Here is a 24727-nt window from a genome sequence, read left to right on the forward strand (position 1 = left end):
TCCTGACAGAAATCCTTGAGCTGTGCCACAGTATAGGTCTCCAGCTCTGACATTTCGAATTCCATCTTGTCAGTGAAAAGTGTGGACCACCACCCCGAAGTAGGTGACCAGGATAAGAACTTTGAGGGTCACTTCCACCCACCTCCAGGAAAGAATTTGGAAAAAGCAAAACGTTGAATTTGAGGGCCGCTAGGAGAAAACTCCGGGTGTGTACCTGTGGTGCACACTGAATTATTATGGGGTTCAAAACAAGCACGGCTCGCAATCCCACCCGCTGAGCACCAATTTTATGTTGGACCTGCGATGGGCAAGCCCAGCACAAAGGTGGTAGCTTGGCTCAAGTGACAAGGCAAGTGAAGGCTGTAGTGTTAAGCCGGCTCTGACCCAATAATAACTCCTTGTACATCCACACCAAAAAGAAGGACACCACACCACTGCTGTAGAAAAATACGATTCCTTTATATAAAAGTTCTTTGTTGTAAATAGGGCTGACTGGGAAAGCACATATACATTTCTTTTGGTCATACAGTTCTGGTAATAAATAGTATTAATAAATAGAATAACTTCAGGAATGAGTATCACAATAGATATCACAATAAATATCAGAATAAATATCACAATAAATATTGGTTCATTTACATAAACAACCACATGTTTCTTCTGGTATCGCTGCCACCAATTAAATACTTTCGAATCATTACATCTGCAATACGTTTCAAATGGGAAAGATAACTCTTACAGTTTATGCTGTTTTCAATGACCAGGTATACGGCTTCTCTGAGCACAAAATAAGGTTTGGGACTCTTTAATAATCACTCAAGGCGTATGCGCGTATATCTAGAGGGCAAGGAAACACAGTAAATACATCATTTGCACTCGGCGGTCACCGGGATAGGATCTCTGCTTGGCCGGTGAAGTCTATGCGCGCCTACGGGCTTTAGCACCACTTGAGCACAGGCGGCACCAGTTCAAAGTCGTTAGACTGACGAACGGGCTGCCGGAGAGGTCACACAACCTTCGCGCAGAGTCAAATAAATGCCGGTTCACAGTTCCTTCACAACGCTGTATTCACTATGAGGAAACGGGCCCACCTCACATCGGCTGCAGTCAAGATACGATTCAGTCGGGCACAGCACTCCTCTCGTTAGCGACGGGGCTCTCAGGGGCTCCACGGACCTCCCTCCGACTTCCGCATACAGGGGGGTTCCCGCCCACAGCTACAGCTCCCGGGTCACTGGGGAGTGGCAGAGACGCTAGTCCCGCCCAACGAAGGCCGGCCTTTCCCCGCCCCGGCGCACCACCTCACCTTCAATCTGCGCAGGAAGCGCTCTACGCTGGTGGGGCTCGGAGACGTCCGAGCTCCCCTCTAGAGGCACCTGTCGCGAAGGGGGCACAGCTGACGGTCGCGGCGAACTTGCTCTCGCCTCGCGACTCGATAAATCGATCACAGTTCACCACCGGGGGGGGGCGGGGAGGCACACGAATCTGGCCACAGTCTTTTGGGGGCAATGAGGTACTCGCTGGGCAGGCGCTGTAGGCGCTAGATCACTTCTCACGTAGCTGACTGGAACGCCAGTCAGACACAACGCCAGCAACCCTTTGCTGCTCTACTGCCTGCGCTACCAGCCACCTCAGGGGTCAACAGGGCAGGTGTCAATCTGGTGTCAAGTCTGGAATCTCTTAATCTCCTTCTCTAGTCTGAACTTCATCATCATCATCTAAAATGGCCGCCAGGGACTGGGCCTTATATAGCCAGTGCCCTGGGGTACTGGCACGAGCCAGAAGGTTCTAGAACCTTCTCTGGCTGTGACAATGACATGGCACTCTTGAGGGGTATTTAGGACACTCACAGCCACCGTACTGGGGTTCTAGAGCAGCCATTTTGTGTACCTGAGGAAAATAAAGGAATTCCTGTCAGAAATGCGCGCCAACCAAAGGGCGCCAAAACCTCAAAAGGCCAGGGTTCATGAAGGCTCCAATGGGAGTCACTTCACATGAGGAAAAAGGGTGTCCACCATTTTACGTTCATTTACACAGGTTGACAACCCCAGCTTGTAATGCCACAGGTTTGGCCAGGCGCCTTGTAAATAGGTGCCACAAACCTTGTGAGCAACTGGGCATCAAGGAACATCTAACCCCATGAAACAACACATAAAAAGTCCTGGTAGACAAATAAAAAGCGACAAATTTTGGGAGGTACAGGGGAACAAAAGAAATCATAGTGGTTAAGGGACTCTCAGAAGCAGACGGGTCTAACAGACACCAATTGTTACAAACGGGTTAAGCAGCTTATTGAAGAAAGGAGCTATAGAAAAAGTCCCCGCTCCTCAAAGAAATCAAGGAGTCTACTCTCGTTACTTCCTTGTGCAGAAAAAAAGCCCCATCACAGAATTCCGACCTATACTGGACTTGAGACTGTTGCACAAATACATTCGCAGAAAGAAATTTCGAATGTTAGCACTCCATCAAATTTTCCCACAGCTTCATTAAGGGGATTGGATGTGCTCCATCGACTTACAGGACGCATACTTTCACGTACCAAAATAAAAAAAATCACAATTTCTACGATTTCGAGTGGCTTTTCAACATTACTAGTACTCAGTTTTCCCGTTCGGGCTCAAAGCAGCCCCTGAACATTCTGCAAATGTATGGCTGTGGTGGCCACTTTTCTCCTCAAGCAGTAAATATTCATATATCCTTACCTGGACGACTGGCTCCTGAAGAGCTCATCTCTAACTCTGCTGCAGGATCATCTCTCGTGCTGCCATCATCTTCTCAACAAATTGGACCTTCATGTAAATTTCAAGAAATCCATACTAAATCCAACGCAAAAGATCCATTACCTAGGCTCCTCCCAGGACACCGAAAAAGCAACCGTGTGTCCTTCGGAGGAGAGGTTGTCATCAATCGAAGGAAAATGCCTGACACTCCTTTACATGCATCTCCCGACAGTTCGACAGGTGTCATCGCTACTGTGCTCAATGGCGTTGTGCATCTTTATAGTACCAAACGCACGATTGCTCATGCGTCCACTACCACAATGTTTGGAGGACCACTGGATGCAAGTATCAGGGCGCTGGGAGGATCATGTAATTCTCCATCATTCAGCCAAAGACTCCATCCGGTGGTGGATGAAGCGATCAAACCTGATGAAGGGAATCCCTTTTCACCAGGACCCTCCAACCCAGACTTTAGTCATGGATGCCTCTCTCCAGGGTTGGGGTGCTCATATGGGTCCTCTGCAAGTACAAGGTCTATGGTCCGACTCAGAAAAGAGCTACCACATCAGCGTGCTGGAGCTGAGAGCCGTGCATCTAGCTCTCAAAGTCCCTGTTTCCGTCGTTCAAGTCTCGCTCCATTCTAATCCAAATGGACAATACAACGACAATGTATTATTTGAACAAACAGGGCGGTACCTGATCAAGAACACTCTCCATAGAGCCTCAAACTATATGGAACTGGCTTTAGCGAGAGACCTGTCAATAGTAGTGATTCATCTACCGGGCTCTCTCAACTCCCAGGCGGATTTCCTCAGCAGAGACTTTGTCGAAGGCCACGTTTGGGTTCTCAACTACGAGGTTGTTCACAGCATCTTTCGAGAATGGGGAACACCAGACATCGACCTGTTTGCAGACGCGGTAAACGCAAAATGCCCCGTCTTCACATCCAGGTTTCCCCAACAAGGATCTCATGGGAATGCCCTTTTGATAGAATGGTCTCAGAGCTTACTGTACGCTTTTCCACCGATTCTGTTGATCCCAGTTGTAATCAACAAGCTGTACAGGACCAACTCCAGGATGATCCTAATAGCCCTGGAGTGGCCTCGCCAGTTGTGGTTTCCGGACCTCCTTCAACTATCGGAAGTGCCGCACAGGAAGTTGCCATGCTGCTCGGATCTCCTATCCAAACAGGCAGGGAGAGTATTCCACCCCAACATGTCCTCCCTCCGGTTGACAGCATGGCTCCTGAAGTCATACAATATGGACATCTACAATTGAATCCATAATATATTGCTATTCTTAAAGAAGCGAAAAGACCTTCCACAAGTAGATTGTATGCCTTCAAGTGGAAGTGTTTCTTCCTATGGTGTGTGGACAATAGACTTGATCCCATCCGGGGTCAGGAACAGGTGATTTTACCGTACTTGCTGAATTTGGCTAGATCTGGTCTTCAGTTCGCTTCTATCAAAGTCCACCTAGCTGCTATCACAGCCTATAGGAAGTCTCCCAACCAGACTTCTTTGTTTAGGATTCCTGTGGTAAAGGATTTTCTTGAGGGCTTGAGAAAGGTTTACCCACCAGTCAGGTCTCCCTCTCCTCCATGGGAGCTTAACATTGTGTTAACAAAATTGATGGGGGCCCCTTTCAAGCCTATTCATAAAGCTTCCTTAAAGCATTTAACATGGAAAGCCGCGTTCCTGGTGGCCATTTCATCTGATCGCAGGGTGAGTGAGATCTAGGCTCTTTGCTGTAAGGAACCTTACACTGTGTTTAACGCCAACAGAATGGTTCTCAAAACACATCCTAGTTTTTTACCTAAAGAAGTCTGGGACTTTCATATTTACCAGGCTATCACTTTACCCACCTTTTTTCCGAATCCTTCGAGTCCTCTGGAAAGATCTCTCCACTCCTTAGATCTCAAGAGGGTTCTGAAGTTTTATTTGGACAGAACAAAGACACTGAGGAAATCAGAACATTTGTTTATTAACTATGGTCCTGTTAACACAGGATCTGCAGCTCTCAAAAGATCCATTTCGAGATGGATAGTTTCTTGTATTCTACTGTCATACCAATTGGCCAATAAATCCCTTCCGGGGAAGCCTAAGGCCCATACCACTAGAAGGAAAGCTTCTACCACAGCTCTCCTGAGGAATGTCCCCATGGCTGAAATTTGTAACGCAGCTTCATGGCGATCAGTTCATACGTTTACTCGCCACTACCGTTTAGATGCTGACACGCAGGCAGATGCTCAGGTTGGGCAGGCCTCGCTGAGAAACTTGTTTGCTAATACTGTTTAACATGTGTGCGTCAATTTTGTTGCTGTTTTTTGCTCGTCCGTGAGGAAGTGGGTATCGGCTTGCTACTCTATTCAGTGCTTATGACTATTGATGAGTATCCCCTGAAAGAGGAGGATAAGTTACTTACCTGTAATCCTAGTTCTCTTCCAGGGGTATACTCATCAAAGTGATAAGCAACCCTCCAGCCTCCCCATACGAGCATTAACAGTTTATTCGGTATTCTTGCATCTTTGATGCAGGTTCCTACATGTTTCCTATACCGTACAAAACAGCTGACCTAACTGTCACCTGTGGTGCATGATGGGAGCAGGGGGCTCCTGGAGGCCTAAAAGGCAAAGTGCTCAGGGTCTCTGAGGCCTTAAAGGTGAGGTGCCAGTTTCCCTTTCTGTACACTCCCAGCCACCATTTTGTGTTCACAAGCCAGTGAAACCAGCCCTCCTGCCTACCCCCACACCCAGCAACAGGGATTTTTCTACATCAGAGGGTGCTTCTGTGAGCTGTTTAAACTGTGCTTTACTAGGGCCTGTGCACTTCGGTTTTTTGCCAGCAGGGGGAGTAAAGTTTTATTCAAACATTATTGTTAGATTTCAATTTAGTGAGGCCCTTACCTGCTGCAGTCCAAAGTGTGGATTGAGCCTGTCTGTCTCCTAGGAGATTTTGAACAGGAGAAGCAGCTGCCCAGCCCCCATCCCCAGGCCAGCAGACCATTGGCTATTTAGTTACCAGGCAAGTCTGAGCCCTCTCACACCTGCCCAGGCCCCTTAAGGCCTTGCTGGGTGCACCCCAAATCATTCTCCTCCATCTTGTGAGTTGCAGCCTACCTGTGCCCCAGATTGCAGTGAGCAGAGTCCAGGAAGTGGTAAGGAGACAGACTAGTGCTTTCTGATAGATACATCTGCCGTGTAGATTCCTCACCTTGTGAATATCCCCTTGCGTCAGCAACATTCGGAAATTCTTTTCGTAGCCTCGCGCCGACGTGGACTTGGACGTCATAGAGACATGGCATCGCACGCGACTCCGCTGACGACACCAACGCCTATAATAGGCCCACGCCGGCGTGATGACATCAGTTCCCTTTTTTCCACGTCGTCGACGCTAACGGTTATCGGGAATCTCAGTAGCCAACTGGTACTTTGTTGCCTTTTTGTTGCCATTTTCTGCTTCTCTGTATCCTGTCTTTGACGATGTCTTCAAAGAAGACCGGCTTCAAGCCCTGCAGGGAGTGCTGTAAAATGATGTCTATTACCGACCCGCACAATGACTGCATCTGGTGTTTGAGTTCTGACCATGATGTAGATGGTTGTTCCTCATGTCGGAAGATGAACCCGAAGGCCCTGAGGGAGAGAGAGACCAAACTCCTGGTGGCAAAGCTGAAGGCTGGAAAAGAGAAATCGTCGAGATCTTGTTCTCGAAGGTCGAGGACGAAGTCGAGGTCTGGATCTCGAGAAGGATCGTCTTCGAGGTCCGTTTCGGATCATGCGTCGAAGAAGAAGCATAAGAAGAGGAGACATGAGTCCCGACGCCGTTCCGGTAAGGAGTCGAGGTCACCGAAGAAGGTACGTTCTAAGGTGGTTACTCTAGATGTCTCTGAACCTGAAGGTGTGGCCTCACCTTCGGAGTCACGTGTACAATCTCCGACTCCGGCTCCGAATCCGGCGCCGTCCCCGAGAAGAGGAAGAGGTTCAGGAGGATGTGGATTCCGCGCCTGTCGAGGAACCGAATCCGAACACTCCTCAAGACCAGCCTGAAGGTTTTCAGCCGCTGTTTCCAACCCCAGGCCAGGACCCATCAGCGTTTCTCAAGGGCATGGTACCCCTCTGGTGCACCTTCGGGTCCCATGGGTCCTCTGGCTTTCCATTTAGGAGTTCCTCACTCCTATCCTCCTGCTCCGTTTATGCTTTATATGCCGGCTCCGACGCCGCCTTGGCAGTTTCTGGCTCCGCCGAGACCGTCGACGCCGATTCCGACGTCGCCCGATCCAGTTCGTCCTCGAGGACATCCCACTGAACCATCGGATTCTATACCGACGTCGATCCCGAATCCGTCGGAGCCGATGGTGGATCCGGCTGCGAGGCGTGTGAAGGAGAGGTCCAGAAGGGAGGCTCAACGCCTTTTGGAGGAGCGAAGGTACTTGGATTCACATTCTGATGTGGAGGAAGGTGAATTGGAGGAGGACTGTTTTGAGGAATTGGCTGACGCAGGAAGCCTGGATTTCTCTCCAGAGTGGGAGTTGCCCTCAGGCTCTGGTACACCTTCTAAAGATGTCCAACCTTACAATTTGGTTATGAGGAAGGCTGCTGATCTTCTTCAGTTAACCTTGCCAACTGTGGAATTTAAATCCAATATTCTCACTGAGGTTTTGCATTCTCCAAATTCCGTGGTAGAGCCTTTGCTTCCATTTAATGATGCCTTGACGGAGCCCATTTTGGAGGTGTGGAAGAAACCACTGTCAGCTCCTGCGGTTTCTAAGAGTGTGGCGAGAAGGTACAGGGTTGCACCTGAGGACCCTGCTTTTTTGACCTCTCATCCTTCGCCGGAGAGCCTGCTCATTCAAGCAGCCTGTTCTAAAAAGAATGTAAGTGCTTTTCCCCAGGTTCCATGTGAAAAGGAGGCAAAGAAACAGAATCAGGTTGCTAAAAAGACCTTCTCCTCTGCAAGTATGGCGTTGAAGTCGACAAATGACACTTGTCTGATGGGGAGATATGTACATGCCCTTATGGATTCTTTGCGTGTTCTTGCTCGTAAGGTTCCTGATGCCAACAGGAAGGACTTTGAGGAGGTGATCTCAGACGCACAGGCAGCAGCCCGCCAAGTTATACAAAGTGGTCTGGACACTGCGGACTCTGTGGCGCGTATCATGGGCACTGCTGTCGCCACTAGAAGGTCAGCTTGGCTGAAATCCTCGGACTTTTCAGCGGATGTTCAAGCAACTTTATTGGATCTTCCTTTTGATGGGTCTGGCCTCTTTGGGAAGAAGGCTGATGCAGCCCTTGAGAGATTTAAAGACAGTAGGCCAACTGCTAAATCTTTAGGTCTTCAGATAAGAGGCTCTTCGACCAACAAGAGATTCAGGGGTTTTGGTCGCTCTTCCTTTCGGAATTACCGATAAGGTAAGCAGCAGCAGCAACAACAGCAGCAGCTGCAAAATTCCATGTACAGATCATACAGGGGAAAGCAGAGAGCGTGGATGTCAAGCCTCTTCCTCCTCCACTTCCTCCAACCCCCCTGCCCCAGAAAAACAGTCCTAGATCCGCCATTCAGGATCATGTGGGTCCGGTGGGGGGTCGGCTTACCCATTTTCTACAGGATTGGGAATCGTTTACATCAGATCTTTAGGTTCTCAATCTTGTAGAAAATGGGTATGCCCTTCCCTTTTGGGAATTCCCTCCCAATTACCCGCCTTGCCAAGGTTTTTGCACCGAGGAACATCTGTTGCTTCTACAGGAGGAAGTGCAGACTCTGTTAAGAAAGGGTGCGATAGAGGTGGTCCCAGAGCAGGAAAGGGGTCAGGGATGCTACTCCCGGTATTTCCTGATTCCCAAGAAGGATGGCAGACTTCGTCCAATCCTGGATCTCAGGATCTTGAATCTCTATCTGAAACAGGAGAAATTCAAGATGCTCACCCTTGCTCAGGTTCTTCCAGCGCTGCTAGAAGAAGACTGGATGGTGTCACTCGACTTGCAGGATGCGTACTTTCACATCCCAATCCTGAAGTCGCACAGGAGGTATCTCCGTTTTACAGTGGGTTTGCAGCACTTTCAGTTTCCGGTCCTTCCGTTTGGACTTACTACTGTTAATGTTAATATTTCTGTAGTAGGGGATCTCTGTGTATAGTCATAAGCTAGTGAATAGTCCCGCCCATGTGCGCGGACCCCGGAGCAATCAAAAATAATCTCTTAAGTTGTCCAAACATGCAGAACTGCACAGACACTTAAGAGAGAATTTAAAGACAGATAATGCAGCCTATATCCACAGGCTACACTGTCCAGTACTTCGACTAGAAATTCCACCAAAAGTCCACAAACAGCACAGCCTGTCCAGGGTTTTCTTACAGAGAAAACCTTGCCTGTAACAGCAAAACCCTCTGGAATGATAGAGAGGAAGAAGTGGACAGACAAGCCCCATAGGCTGCCATTATGTGGCTCAAAACAGGATACTGTGCCTTTAAGAGAACTTTCCAGAAGCCTCACAGTATCCCAGAATGCACTGCAGGTCCCTTCCACCTTCAGTTCTTTTTTCCGGCTCCTGCTAGCAGGACCCTGGAGCATTAGCTCTTCTTTTTTGAGCTTTTTCTATATTTTTTTTGTGATAAATTTGGATTTTTACAGCTTCACTCGACGTCTTTGGCCTTTATTTACATTCTGCTGTGTTTTTTTGGCAGAATTTCTGCAGTATTCTTGTCTTATACTACTTCTAGTCTGACAAGTGCTTTATCTGCAGCTGTACTAAAGGCCAAAGCTGAAGCTCACAGGTTTGTATTATGTGTTTGCCTGTGTCTTTTGACACCTGTCTTCTCTGTGACTTCTTTCCTGGGAAGCTTTGGCTCCCAGGTTTAGAACAGAGGAGTTTGAAGGCATCTTCAGCCTCTGGGTAAGGAGAGGGTGGGTCCTCTGCCGAGTCCCATGCTGTAACCTCTGGGGTTCTCCCCGGTAAAGGCACGTCTGAGGGACGTGGAGCGTCATGGAGATGCCTCGGCGTCATGGAGATGCCTCGACGTCGATGGAGTACCTCGACGTCGATGGAGTGCCTCGACGTCGATAGAGTGCCTCGACGTCGATAGAGTGCCTCGACGTCGATAGAGTGCCTCGACGTTGATGGAGTGCCTCGACGTCGGTGGGGTGCCTCGACGTCGGTGGGGTGCCTCGACGTCGATGGAGTGCCTCGACGTCGATGGGGTACCTCGGCGTCGATGGGGTGCCTCGACGTCGATGGGGCAGTGATGCTCGACGTCATGGAGCAGTAATGCTCGACGTCATGGAGCAGTGATGCTCGACGTCATGGAGCAGTGATGCTCGACGTCATGGAGCAGTGATGCCCGACGTCATGGAGCAGTGATGCTCGACGTCATGGAGCAGGGATGCTCGACGTCATGGAGCAGTGATGCTCGACGTCATGGAGCAGTGATGCTCGACGTCAGGGAGCAGTGATGCTCGACGTCAGGGAGCAGTGATGCTCGACGTCGGGGAGCAGATATGCTCGACATCAGGGGGCAGGTATGCTCAACGTAATGGAGCGGTGATGCTCGACGTCATGGAGCGGTGAGGCTCGACGTCATGGAGCGGTGAGGCTCGACGTCATGGAGCGGTGATGCTCGACGTCATGGAGCGGTGATGCTCGACGTCATGGAGCGGTGATGCTCGACGTCATGGAGCGGTGATGCTCGACGTCATGGAGCGGTGATGCTCGACGTCATGGAGCAGTGAGGCTCGACGTCATGGAGCAGTGATGCTCGACGTCATGGAGCAGTGATGCTCGGCATCATGGGGCAGTGATGCTCGACGTCATGGGACAGCGATGCTCCTTTTGGGGCGTTGGTCGCTTGGACTCCGCTATCTTCCGTTGGGTCCAGACGTCACGGTTATGGATGTCTCGGCGTCTCGGTGTTTGACACCGTGGTGACATTTTGACGTCGGAGTGTTGGTTATCGTAGAGACAGTCACTGTCTTAGTGATGGTGACGTCGTAGTGAAGTCGACGTCATGGGTTGCAGCCGCGGAACACTTACCGGTGCTTGCGGCCTGGGTCTTGTTCCAGGCCTCGCTCCGTGTTGAGCTCCTCTTCGTAGGAGGGGACTTTGTGTTCCCGGCACCGTCCACTCACGACGCCGAGCAGTTGATCGGCGTCGAGGAACCCTTCTGATGGGGAGTCTGTGGCTACTCACCACGTGTAAGCGAGGGACGTTGGTCCTTTTTTGCTTAGTTTTGAGTATTCGCATGCCTACTCATCGGCTAGGCAGGGGCCTTTGGCCCCTCAGTCCGCGAATCCCCGTGCCTTGATGCCGGGGAGGCGTCTTCCTCGAGTACGGGGAGTCCCTCTCCGACTCTTAACTGGTTGGCGGTACTTAGCTTTGGTCCGCTACCACCTGCCAGGAGGTTCTGGCTTCGAATGTACTTCTGACTTGGTCGCAGGGTTGGCGGCACGTAGACGTCATGCTGTGGCCCGCTGTTGCTGGGCGGTTGTGGTAGGATCCCTGTGTGGGGGGGGTTTCTTCACCGATTTATAGTTCCCCTGCCAAGAGACAGAAGGGAAGCCTTACAAGAGACCTGATGGTTTCAGTTCTAAGCATTGGTGTCGGAGCAGAGTTTTCTCTCCGGCCGACCCCCAAGTATTGTGGGTTTGTCCTACGTTGCCATACTTGTTTTCGTCGGACGTCTCTGCAGCCTGCGGCTCAGCAGGGTGCTTCTACTCTCCCGTTCTTTGGGCAACCCTTGGGCTGCCATGGGGGTAGTGAGTGGCCCGCATAAGTCTGACTCGAGACTTTTGGAAGGCTGTAGGTTTGGGGCGTGGAGACCGGCTTGAGGCCTCCTTCCCTTTCTAGCGGCGTTTTTCCTCCCAGGGTTTGTCTGTGGTCCCGGGCCGCCTTTAATACTTCACAAGTATATTGTGCGCATACGCGGGAGAGCATGATGCTCCTCGGCAAACAAAGGCCGGCTGGGTCTAAGTCAGTCTTCGGTTCATCAACCCTTCTCCAGCTATTCCTCTGGTCAGCTCGCAGTTTCAGCTGCGCGAGCTACAGGCGGAGGCCGATATCCTGTTCAGGAAAAGGGCGATAGGAGACGTGCCTCTGTCTCAAGGGGAAGAGGTCTGTACTCCCGGTTCTCTCTGGTTCGCAAGAAGGACGAGAAAGAGTTCAGGTCCATTCTGGATTTGCGACAAGCAAACAAGTGGATTCGCAGAGAGAGGAATTTCGCATGCTATCGTTGCATCAGGTTTTCTCCTCAGCTGCAACAGGGAGATTGGCTCTGTCATAGGTCTACAGGATGCGTACTTCCGGCGATTCCGAGTCGGCGCCAATCATTATCAGTACACAGTACTGCCAGTCGGGCTGCCCTCTGCGCCCAGAACATTCTCGAAGTGCATGGCGGTGGTAGCTGCACACCTGAGGATAAACGAGGTGTTTGTCTACCCGGACCTGGACGATTGGTTGATCAAGGCCTCCTCTTTCTCGGAAGCTCTAGCACACTTCCAGAAGACGTGCGTTCTTTTGAACAAGCTGGGGTTGCACATCGACATGTCCAAGGCTGTCCCGATTTCGGTCCAGTGCATACAGTACTTGGGAGCCTTCATCGATACGCTGTCAGCAAGCGTGTCTCCTTCGGAGGAGAGACGATTATCGCTCCTTCGGAAGGCTTAGGCTCTTATGACCGCTCCATCTACAACAGTGGGGACGGTGTCTTCTCTACTGGGGTCGATGGCCTCTGGTATCTTCCTCACGCCACACGCACGGCTGCACATGAGACCTTTGCGGAGTGCTTGGAGGATCAGTGGGATCAGAGGAATGGATCTTCGGACGACAGGATACGGCTACCTCTGCATGAGCTTCAGTCTCTGAAGTGGTGGTGTTCGGCGGAGAATCTCCTCAGAGGGGTTCCCTTTCACAAGGACATTCCCGCACACACTATCGTGACGGATGTGTCTCGCCACGGCTGGGGGGGCACATTCCGGAGACTTACGGATACAGGGAACGTGGTCCCCGTTGGAGTCCACGTATCACATCAATTTCCTGGAACTCAGAACTGTTCACTTGGCACTGAATGCGTTTCTTACGTCCTTCCAGACCAACTCTCTGCTTGTACAGACGGACAATACGCCCACGATGTATTGCCTCACCAAGTAGGGGGGTTCGAGATTGCGCACTCTGTCGCAGGAGGCGCAGGCGATCTGGCGCTGGCTTCTAGCCGGAGGACTGACGATCATGGTTACCCATCTGCTAGGTGTGCAGAAGGTTCGGACAGTCGCACTGTGCAGACTGTTCAGGAAGACCACTAATGGGTCATAAACGACGAAGTACTAGGAGAAGTCTTTGCATGGTGGGGGACTCCAGACGTAGATCTGTTCTCCACCGCCGAAAGCAGCAAATGCAGAGACTTCGCCTCCGGGTACTACCAGCAGGGGACGCTGGGGTATGCGTTATGGATGAACTGGTCGAACAGCTTTCTGTACGCTTTTCCGCCCATACCCCTGATTCCGGCGGTACTCATCAAACTGTCCCAGTCCAGGGCGCGGATGATCCTGATTGCCCTGGAATGGCCCAGGCAGTGGTGGTTCACAGACCTGCTCTTCACCGGTCTCTCCTTCCTTACATACGGCTGCCGTGCAGGCCGGATCTTCTCACGAAGTTCGGGGGGGGGGGGGCAGATGTTGCACCCCAACCTCTCGTCTTTGAGTTTGGCGGCATGGCTCCTGAGTAGTGCGTTATGTCCATTTGAATCTACCAGAAGTTTGTATGGTCATACTGAAGGAGGCTAGGCGACCTTCCACTAGGACTTCTTATGCTTACAAGTGGAAGAGGTTTTTGCATCTGGTGCAAGTTCAAGGACTATGACCTACGGACGTAGAAGGAAGATGTCATCCTTCCATATCTTCTACACCTGGCGCAATCTAGCCTTAATGTCCATTGCATTGAGGTTCATCTTGCTGCGCTGACTTCCTACAGGACATGGCCTTTACAGACTTCCTTCTTTCAGGTCCCTGTGATCAAAGTGTTTTTTGGAAGGCTCGAGGACAGTGTTCCCTGCTGTCCGGCTTCCTTCGCCTTCATGGGAATTGAACGAGGTGCTGTCCTGATGGATGAAGGGGCTTTTTGAACCTATTCATAAGGCTTCATTGCAGCACCTGTCCTGGAAGGCGGCGTTCCTCGTGGCCATTACATCGGCCCGCAGGGTGAGGGAAATTCAGGCGTTGTGTGGCCAAGAACCTTATACTGTATTTCATGCTGCTAAGGTTGTTCTGCGTACTCACCCTAAAAGTTCTTCCGAAGGTTATATCTGACTTCCATGTTAACCAGACTATAACTTTGCCTACGAGTTTTCAGGATCCTTCATCTCCAGCGGAACGGTCTCTGCGTTCCCTGGATGTTAGGAGGGTGTTGAAATTTTATCTGAATAAAACCAAGGATATTCGTAGGTCAGAATAGTTGTTTATCAATTATGGATCAGTCAGGACCGGTCTTGTTACCTCTAAACAGTCCATCTCGAGGTGGATTGTGTCCTGTATACAATTGTGTTACCAAAAGGCTGTTAAGACCTTAGGGGGTAAACCTAAGGCTCATTCCACCAGGGGCAAAGCTGCCACGACTGCTTTGCTCCGTAGTGTTCCGCTTGCAGATATCTGCAGGGCAGCCACTTGGAAGTCTGTCCATACCTTTGTTAAGCATTACTGTCTGGACACTGTTGCCAGGGCAGATGCTCGGGTTGGGCAGGCTTCGCTGCGAAATCTGTTCGCACAGTAGTGGTGTTATTTCTCTTTTCTCCACCGCCGCTTTGGTGTGGGGATGGGCTTGCCATTCTATTCACTAGCTTATGACTATACACAGAGATCCCCTACTACAGAAGGAGTAGTTTCTGTCCTGTAACTCCAGTTCTGTAGTAGGGGTATCTCTGTTATAGTCATAAGCGCCCGCCCTCCTCCCCGGTGGAGAGAGATATTCATGTAAGAAATACTACAGGTCTGGCGTGTTACGCCTTCAAAAAGAACTGAAGGTGGAAGGGACCTGCAGTGCATTCTGGGATACTGTGAGGCTTCTGGAAAGTTCTCTTAAAGGCACAGTATCCTGTTTTGAGCCACATAATGGCAGCCTATGGGGCTTGTCTGTCCACTTCTTCCTCTCTATCATTCCAGAGGGTTTTGCTGTTACAGGCAAGGTTTTCTCTGTAAGAAAACCCTGGACAGGCTGTGCTGTTTGTGGACTTTTGGTGGAATTTCTAGTCGAAGTACTGGACAGTGTAGCCTGTGGATATAGGCTGCATTATCTGTCTTTAAATTCTCTCTTAAGTGTCTGTGCAGTTCTGCATGTTTGGACAACTTAAGAGATTATTTTTGATTGCTCCGGGGTCCGCGCACATGGGCGGGACTATTCACTAGCTTATGACTATAACAGAGATACCCCTACTACAGAACTGGAGTTACAGGACAGAAACTACTCCTTATTTATTAAGCGCTCGTACGCCCAAGGGCTTCATGGCGCTATAGGAGGGAACACAGCACACCAGTTAAAAACAGAGATGAGGCAGCTCAGCAGTAAGCCTGGGAGAATCACCAGGTTTTGAGAGAGTGTCTAAAACTCAAAATGTTACCACTCAGTTTCAGTTGAAGAGGAAGAGAGTTCCAGAAGGTGGCTGCAAGGTGATCAAAGCAGCAACCGCCTAGACGCTTCCTCTTGTAAGAGGGGACATTCAGAAGGGATTTGTGGGAGGAACGAAGATTGCGGGAAGGATCGTATCTGATAAACAGATCTCTAATAAACTTAGGGCCAGAATCAAGTAGGGACTTGAATAAAATACACCCTGTTTTGAAAGCAACTCGCTGCTCAACAGGCAGCCAATGTAACTGTTTCAACCCTGATCTAATAGACTGCCTTTTAGAAAGATTCAGAATAAGTCTGGCAGCCTGGTTTTGGACCAGCTGGAGGCGTTTTAACTCTCAAATTTGAAGCCCAAGATAAAGGCTGTTGGAGAAGTCTAGTCGTGACAGGACCAAGGCAATAACGATCTGGGTGAGGGCAGCTGGAGAAAAAAAACAAGCGATTTTCTTAATTTTCTTTAATTGAAAGAAGCTGGATGACACCACTGCGCCTACCTGTCTTTTCAGAGACAGATCCTCACTAATAAGTACACCCAGACTCTTAACTGAAGATGACTTAGAAGGTGGAGCCCCCAAGCTGGAAGGCCAAAAACTTGGGTTCCAGCTAAGCACACTCTGCCCAGGCAAGACCAATTCAGTCTTGCCTGGGTTGAGTTTCAAATGATTGCAACTCATCCAACTCTGGATGTGGGACATGATATTTTGAAATTCCTCTACTGAGTCCTTGGTGTTCAAAGGAAAGATGAGTTGCAAATCCTCTGCATAGTTGAAGATGGTAACTACTGCGCCTCGAGTCTTTACCAAAGTGATGGCGGTGGTGGCAGCGCATCTCAGAAGGTCGGGGATTCCAGTATTCCCTTATTTGGAAGACTGGCTGATCAAAGCAGAGTCGTCGGAGAGAGTGCTCCATCATCTGCGGGAGACAACCCAGTTGTTGTACAGGTTGGGTTTTTCGATAAATGTACCCAAGTCTCACCTGGTGCCCTCCCAGCGCAACCTGTTCATAGGTGCCGTACTGGACACAACTGTATGTCGTGCAGTCCCTCCTCCTCAAAGGATTCGCGACATACAGGAAATGACTCCTTTATTTTACAATGGAGCAGTCGTTCCAGTCCTGAAGGTCCTTCGCCTGCTCGGTCTGATGGCTTCATGCATTCTGTTGGTCAACCATGCACGCTGGCACATGAGGGCGCTCCAGTGGTGCCTCCGCAGGCAGTGGTATCAACACAACGGAGATCTCAGGGAGTCAGTGAGGATCTCCAGAGAAGCTGCGGCGGATCTGTCTTGGTGGGGCGTGGAAGGCAACCTGTCTCAGGGGAAACCTTTTCAACTGCCTCCTCCGGTGGCCACAGTAATATCGGATGCATCCACTCTAGGGTGGGGTGCTCATCTGGGGGATCTAGAGGTCAAGGGTCTTTTGTCTCCAGAGGAAAGGTTGTTTCACATCAACCTTCTAGAATTGCGGGCGATACGTTTGGCGCTCAAGGCCTTCCTCCCTTCCCTTCGCGGTCGTTCGGTCCAGGTCCTGACGGACAACACGACCGCGATGTGCTACATCAACAAGCAGGGAGGAGTGGGGTCGCAGTGTCTCTGCAGAGAGGCTCTGCGCCTCTGGTCCTGGGTTCAGGACCATCAGATTTGTCTGATGGCAAATCATCTGGCCGGGGTTCTGAACGTTCGTGCAGACAGTCTCAGTCGGCAATTTTCGGCCGACCACGAGTGGAGGCTTCACCCGGAGGTGGTTCGTCACGTCTTTCGGACGTGGGGGACTCCTCAGGTGGACCTGTTTGCCACTCGCGAGAATGCTCACTGTCTGTCATTCTGCAGTCTCCAGTATCCGTTGCAAGGAGCCTTGGGGGACGCGTTTCAGTTGAGTTGGGGAAATCAACTCCTTTACACGATTCCCCCCATACCTTTGATTCCTCGGGTTCCGAGGAAGATTCGCCAAGACCGGGCCCAAGTCATATTGGTCTCCCCGGACTGGCCAAGAAGGGTGTGGTATACAGATCTTAAAACACCTCTCCTCTCACCCGCCGCTCCGCCTCCCTCTCAGGGCAGACCTCCTCTCTCAGATGGAGGGGCAGGTTCTACACCCCCACCTCCAAACATTGCACCTTCATGCCTGGAGATTGAACGGGGCAACCTGAATTCCTTTTCTCTCCCGCCTGATGTGGTGGATGTCATCTTGTTTGCCAGGCATGACTCCACTAAGTCCATCTATTCTTATAGATGGTCAAAATTTGTCACTTGGTGTGGAGGGAATTCTATTGACCCTTTGAGAGCCCATTTGTCTGAGGTTCTCCAGTTTGCCCTTTCTTTGGCACGGCAAGGGCTTGCTGTTGCCACAGTAAAGGGCTATCTTTCTGCGCTGTCGGCATTTCTCTGTTTGCCTGACCAGCCATCTCTTTTTAAGTCTCCTGTAGTTTTACGTTTTTTTGAAGGGCCTCACAAATAAGTTCCCTCCTACTCCTTTTATTGTGCCTCAATGGGACTTAAATCTTGTCTTGACCTTTCTGATGGGTGCTCCCTTCAGGCCTCTTCACAAATGTCCTTTGAGGCTTTTGACTCTTAAGGCAGTCTTCCTCGTTGCAATAACCTCTGCAAGGAGGGTAAGTGAGCTTCAGGCTCTTAGTTCCAAGCCCCCTTTCTTGACCATTCATGCTGAACGAATGGTTCTTAGGACCATGGCTGCTTTTCTTCCTAAGGTGGTTACTCCTTTCCACCTTGGTCAATCCATTACCCTCCCTACCTTTTATCCTCCCCCACACCCTTCCAAGGAGGAGGAGAGGTTACACCGTCTGGACCCTAAGAGGGCGGTGTCTTTCTACTTGGACAGAACTAAAGACTGTCGTTTGGATGATCAGCTCTTCGTTGGGTTTGCTGGCTGCAAAAGAGGAAGAGCGGTCCACAAAAGAACCTTGTCAAGATGGATCGTACTGTGAATAAAGATCTGCTGCTCTTTGGCCGGTAAGGAACCACTAGAGGGTATAAGGGCTCATTCTACAAGAGCTAAGTCTTCAACCTCGGCATTGGCTAGAGGTGTTCCTGTAGAGGATATTTGCAGAGCCACGACTTTGTCTTCCCGCCACACTTTCGCGAAGCATTACTGCTTGTATTCCGAGGTGAGGAGGGACGGCCACTTCGCGCGCTCTGTCCTCCAGGATTTCCTGGTTTAGAAGAGTGGACACCCTCCTCCGGGAGTGGGGACTGCTGTGGGACTCTATTCACAAGGTGAGGAATCCACCCGGCAGATGTATCTATCAGAAGAACAAGTTACTTACCTTCGGTAACGCTTTTTCTGGTAGATACAATATCTGCTTGTGGATTCCTCACTGACCCACCCGCCTCCCCGTTGTCCACTCTTCTGTGCCAGAGTTACTGTAATGTAATGTATATTTATTTTGTTGTCAAGGAAATGTTTCAATTGCTTTCCTGCATTTGCTTTACACTGTGTGTTTTGCCTTGACTATTGTGTACTGTGTATACTTTGTATATATCTACTGTCATTGGTCCGTCCGTGTGCCTCAATTGCACGGAAAAAAGGGCGGAACTGATGTTATCACGCCAGCGTGGGCCTATTATAGGCGTCGGTGACGTCAGCGGAGTCGCGTGCGATGCCGTGTCTCTATGACGTCCAAGTCCACGTCGGCGCGAGGCTACGGAAAGAATTTCCGAATGTTGCTGACGCAAGGGGATATTCACAAGGTGAGGAATCCACAGGCAGATATTGTATCTACCAGAAAAAGCGTTACCGAAGGTAAGTAACTTGTTCGTCTCTTCCCAAGACAAAAAGTTGTTTAAAAAACGATTTTCGCTTTCTGTGTTTACTTTCTATGCCTGTGGTTGTTACAGTTTTTCCCTGCCCATGATTGCCTCCATTTAGTGTGTTGAATTGTGGGATTCGCAGTCCAACCTCTGTCGATTGTCCCTCTCATTCCTTGGTGACAATTCTGTTTTCCCTCCAAATTTCTCCTTTGCTCTGTGCTAAGACCTGTATGTTAAAACAGTGCACTCTCAGCCACCATTTTGTGTTCACAAGCCAGTGAAACCAGCGCCCCTGTCCCCCCTTTTCCTCCCACCCCCACCCCCAATGAACAGGGATTATTCCACATCAGAGGGTGCTTCTGTGAGCTGTTTAAACTGTGTTTTACTGGGGCCTGTTCACTTCGTTTTTTGGCCAGCAGGGGGCTTAACGTTCTATTCAAACAGTATTGTTTGATTTCAAGTTAGTGAGGCCCTTACTGCTGCAGTCCAAAGTGTGGATTGAGCCTGTCTGTCTCCCAGGAGATTCTGAACAGGAGAAGCAGCTTCCAACTCCCTGGCCAGCAAACCTTGTCGGGGGTCGCGGGACCTTATATGGTCTGCTAGTGGTTAGTACATGTGTACACTGATTGGTGGTTGTATCTGGTGTTTCTATTGGATTAGGGTTAATGTCCTCATTGGTTGGATATTTGAGGGTTCTGATTGGTTTCTGGGTCTGTGATTCAAATCTATTGTAGGGTTGGGACTAGAGCTAGGGTTAGGATTTCCATTGGAAGTAGGGACTAGGGCTTCCTATGTTATTGGTTGTTGGGAGTAGGGTGGGACTAGGGCTAGGGTTAGACCTTTAACTGGAAGTAGCGATTAGGGCTTCTGGTGTGATTGGTTGGACTAGGTGTGAGATTTAGAGTAGGGTTAGGCTTTCTATTGGAAGTAGGGACTAGGGATACCTGTGCCATTGGTTGCATGGATTTGTTTTGGGACTACTGGTAGGGCTAGAGCCATTATTGGACGTAGAGATCAGGGTTTTTGAACTGATTAGGTGCTTGGACTAGGGCTAAGATTGGCTGTAAGGTCCTGGTCTCCTATTGGTTCTAGATTTTAGGGCTAGTGTTGTGATTATATAGTGTTAGGGCTAGGGTTCCCATTGGCTGAAGGGGTCACCTGATTACTAGGGCTATGAAAAAGGCCAGGCTTAGGGCGTCGAGGCTAAGGGCAGAGAGGACAAGGGCAGTTGCCTGTTAGAGCCTGTTAAGGGCAGAGAGGACATGGGCAGTTGCCTGTTAGAGCCTGTTAAGGACAGAGAGGACAAGGGCAGTTGCCTGTTAGAGCCTGGTCGGGACTAGGGCCAGAAATGCTGCCCTTTTTCTCATTTAGCAATACCCAAAACTCCTTTTTACTCATCCAAAAGCCTCCTCCTATTGCTAAGACCTAAAAAAAAAAAAAAATAATTTTCACTCTTTTATCCCTCCTCTATCTTTTTCAATCGAAATTAACAGACTAACGTGTTCACTTCTCAAATTCCATATTAAACTATACTAATGTACTACCCAAATAACCGAATAACATATCCACTACTCAAATTACTTCATATTTTTTTTTATACTGGTTCTGGAGTGGCGTGCTACCCGCCAGAAAAGCGATTCAACACCCATCAGGGGTAACAAGTGCTATATGAATGCAAATCTTTCTTCCCCCTTTATCCCTCCGCTATCCTTCTCACTCCAAGTAACTAACTATTATCCACCACTGAAATTACTTCATATTTCACCATATTAATTCACCACTAATCCTTTTAAGGCTTCCTGAATAGCGTGCGTCAACAAGAGCTATATAAATACAAACCTTTGTCCTCCTCTATCCTTCTGCTATCATTCCAAATCTGACTAACCTATCCACCACTTAAAATGTACCTGCATGTTTCACTATACTAATTCAACACTAATCCTCTATGGGTCCCGGAGTAGCGTGCTACTCGCTGAAAAAGCGCTTTGATGCCTCGTCAGTGGTAGTAAGCGCTATATAAATGCAATTACAATACAAGGATGTTATTTATTTATGCAGCCTTCTTTAGGCTAATTGCCTGCCATTACCTGTTTTCTTTTATGAAAATAAAAGATTATTGCGGAATGCTATTGCTGTACATGTCCTTCTCTTACAATACATGTATATGTGTTATTTTCATACTAGAGAAATACACGTAACTCTGGCTTCTTAGCCTATTGGATATGTTTAGGGCTGCATATTTTTTATGTTATACATGTATATGTGTGTGTTTATTGCGTACTATGTACTGCTTTTCTACCACATACACATATATATGTATTTTTTGTATATGCGCCGGGTTCCCGCACGTGGGCGGAGATTATTCAGTGCTTTTTACTGATAAGTACCCCTGGAAGAGAACTAGGATTACAGGTAAGTAACTTATCCTTATTTCTTTGGTTTGTACAGGTGCCCGTTTGCACAGTAAATGTATTTGTGGTAAGTAGGTGATCCCACAAAGGGCTTTTGAATGGCTTAATAGACAATTGCATAATCGGACTTTGTTGAGTGTATCATAAGAGTTCTGTTTCAACATGCTTTTGTAGGGTGTGTGTAATATGTTTTGGGAGGTAGTGATTTTGTGAGCATATTATGACCCCACTAAATCATGTAAATGCACATACTCTACTACCAGGTGCGAAACCCTAAATTCCTTCTGCTTCTTCTTTTAGTAACTACCGGATGTACCGATACACGGCATACCGGCAGCTGACAAGATGGTGCTGGGGGATGCTAGGAGATGCCAACCACATAGACCTGCCAGCATGTGCCATAGCTGCAATCCGCAATACTTTCCATTCTGGTTATTAATACTTTTAGATTTATTTTGAAAGTATGTTGTATTCAAATTTTTGTGCAGTTTAAAAAATTCTGTTAAGAAGACATTTATTATTGAGCACTAATCACCAGTTTATGTAAAAAAAAATCCTTTATTGCAAAGTAGTTGGTGGTGCAACAAAGTTAAGAGCAGGATTTGTTGGTATAGACTGGGAATTAAGTTAATTTGGGTATTATACTTTCCACCTAGTGAGAATGCCTTGGCACAATGTTTTATGTTCCTAATTTGTTATGCATGGAGTGGCGTTATTATACAGTGTGCCAGTAATATTCTGTCTGGCAGCAGTGGACCATGCTTTAGTTACTTGCGGAATAAAATCTTTTTTTTTACAAGTTGTAGTCCTCCAGTTCCAACATTATTTTGGCTGCGAGTCACAGCTAGCACAGCATCCAGTGACACAGAAGGTTGTTTTACCGTGATATAACCAACTATGGGCCTGATTATGATCTTGGCGGAAAGAGTAGGTCCGTCATAAACGTGATGAATATCCTGTCTGTCAAATTGTGATACCAATATTTTCTATTGATCTTGTAATACGTCAGACAGAATAGGCGTCACATTGTGGTGACATATTCCATTCGCCAAGATAGTAATCTGGCCCGAAATCTACTAATTTCAGTGTATCCTTTGCTCTTTACTGAGCTCACGGTGACCCAGTGTATAAAAAGAAGTGCAAATACATGCTATAAACCTCGCTTAATTGTTGCATATCGTCCTCTGAACAGTCTCACTTACATAATAACAAATATGTGCGAGGTGTAGCGGTAAGTGTAAGCATTGGTGAACTTTAAAAAACATGTTGCAGAATCCTGGGTCATGCAAACTCTAATTATCCTTTAAAACCCCATAAAGATACATCTGCTGGAGTAACAATCATACATCAAACCAAACCTGACATCAATAAATCCCACCATCTGTGTCAAAGCCAATGAGCTCATGATGTAGCTCAACTCATCACTTCTCTTGGAGCTCATGCCACCAATTTCAAACCCACGGGGACCCGATGAGCGCATGTCACGGCTCAACTAACTGGCCAATAATGCGCATACTACCGCAATAGCAAACTCACAGACAGCAACCAATCTACAGCGCCAATTTATTTTTTATTTTATACTTCAACGCTACTGTTGCTCACTGTATCGTTCCAGCCTGCCCTCCTGCTCTGACTCTTGTGCTATTTTGTTGTTAGATTTCCTATTAAAGGAATGGCCCATCTGAAAAATTATGCCCAGACGGTCTTTGTATTTGTTATAGGATAGTTATATTGCACATACATAAATTGAATATCGCATTAAAATACGATTGGTTTGGATTTAAGGAGTTTCCACACAGTGCTTTCAACATGAAATCTTCTGCTATAATCCCACCACCAAAATTCTTGACATAGCCAACCCTCCAGTAGAATGGGAAAAGTGGGTGAACATGTTTGAAAACTTTGGAATCCATGTATGGTCTAGACTTTTGCCCCAACAGAAAGCATTATTATTCGATGAACTTGGAAAAGAAATACAGCAAGAATAGAGATACCTACAGATGGCTTTGGAACAAGATGTCCAACCAATTCGGGATGCCTATAAAGAAGAAATACACATTTATAGAAATCATTGGGTGTATGCATTATTAGAAATATGGGACAACATCAGTACTATGTTCTAATACATAACACATTATTCTCCATGTTTTTTTGCCTCCTCTTAGGATAGGACAAAGAGTCCCATATGACAAAAAAAAAGAAGAAACAACTTTAACAAGTGGTGGGAAAGTGTCCCATTTGATTTAATTTGACTTCGTGAAGGGATTCTACAAAAGAACCTTTTGGGCCTGAAGAAAGCCATCGACCCAGAGGGCGCAAAGTTGGCTGAAACATGTTGACCTGGCTCTTCCAGAGAAATATGTTCGAGACACCGAATACCTTTCTTTTCACATCTCACATTTTTTAATCATACCACTACGTTTGATCTTTTTAATAAAGTGTGTCCTTTCTAAAGGTAGGAGGTATTTTAAAAACTTTTTTCCTCACATGGTGGATCCCATATGGTCTCGGATTCAAGAAACAGTCCATCCTGTTGGAGGAAATGACTCGATGTAACGATCAGTGCCAAAGTTCGGCAACTTTGGCGGAACAACACTGTTGAGGGTCTCACAACAATATTGGTGTTGGTCCCCCCAACACAACTCTTCCACTCCATTTTATTTTATGTGTTCATTGAAGGGAAATTGAGTGGAACCTTAACTTCTTCCTACCATTTTTGATTCTTGAGTTCTTAGCACAGTCACACATATGTGCATGTATATGCTTTCCTTATTATTCCCACATGGATGTTTGCACACTCAGCATTTCTATTTTCCATCACTGGAAACTGGTTAGCTTGCACTCAATATATTCTTAGATTCTTTTGTCACAGCTGCACCAAGTTTTATGTGAACAAGTTGTGTCATTTGACTTTCGCAATCTCCCACAGCATATAATTCTGATCCAATCTGTACAGTCCAGAAAAAGTGTGATGCACATCAAGTAGAACCCCAGATGAAGAGAAATATTTTTTCTATCTTCTGGTTGAGTCAAACCAGCTGTCTGATTATGGTGTCCTTGGCCAAGTTGTTACACAGTCACAGATTATGTGGTTAGCCTACTGTCCACTGCAAATCCAGCAGTGGGGTAACAGGGCATTCGTATAAAGTCATTAGTCCAGCTCACCCGTCATCATCTTTACCAGACTCTCCAGGGACCCTCAACTCCTAAGATTAATGGGCCAACTGGGCTGG

General features: G+C 48.2%; 1 protein-coding gene across 1 annotated transcript in view; it reads left to right on the top strand.

Moving 5' to 3' along the window:
- LOC144767483 (uncharacterized) overlaps positions 1-22293 on the top strand; it is a 59852-nt gene extending 37559 nt beyond the window's left edge. Inside the window, exon 3 of the mRNA XM_078650899.1 lies at positions 21795-22293. Within this exon, the coding sequence (XP_078507025.1) occupies positions 21795-21933 (139 nt within the window). The 3' untranslated portion in view covers positions 21934-22293. The remainder of the gene's footprint in view (positions 1-21794) is intronic.
- The last annotated feature ends 2434 nt before the right edge of the window (positions 22294-24727 follow it).

The sequence above is a fragment of the Lissotriton helveticus genome, chromosome 7 (genome assembly GCF_964261635.1).
Source record: "Lissotriton helveticus chromosome 7, aLisHel1.1, whole genome shotgun sequence".
Taxonomy (NCBI): domain Eukaryota; kingdom Metazoa; phylum Chordata; class Amphibia; order Caudata; family Salamandridae; genus Lissotriton; species Lissotriton helveticus.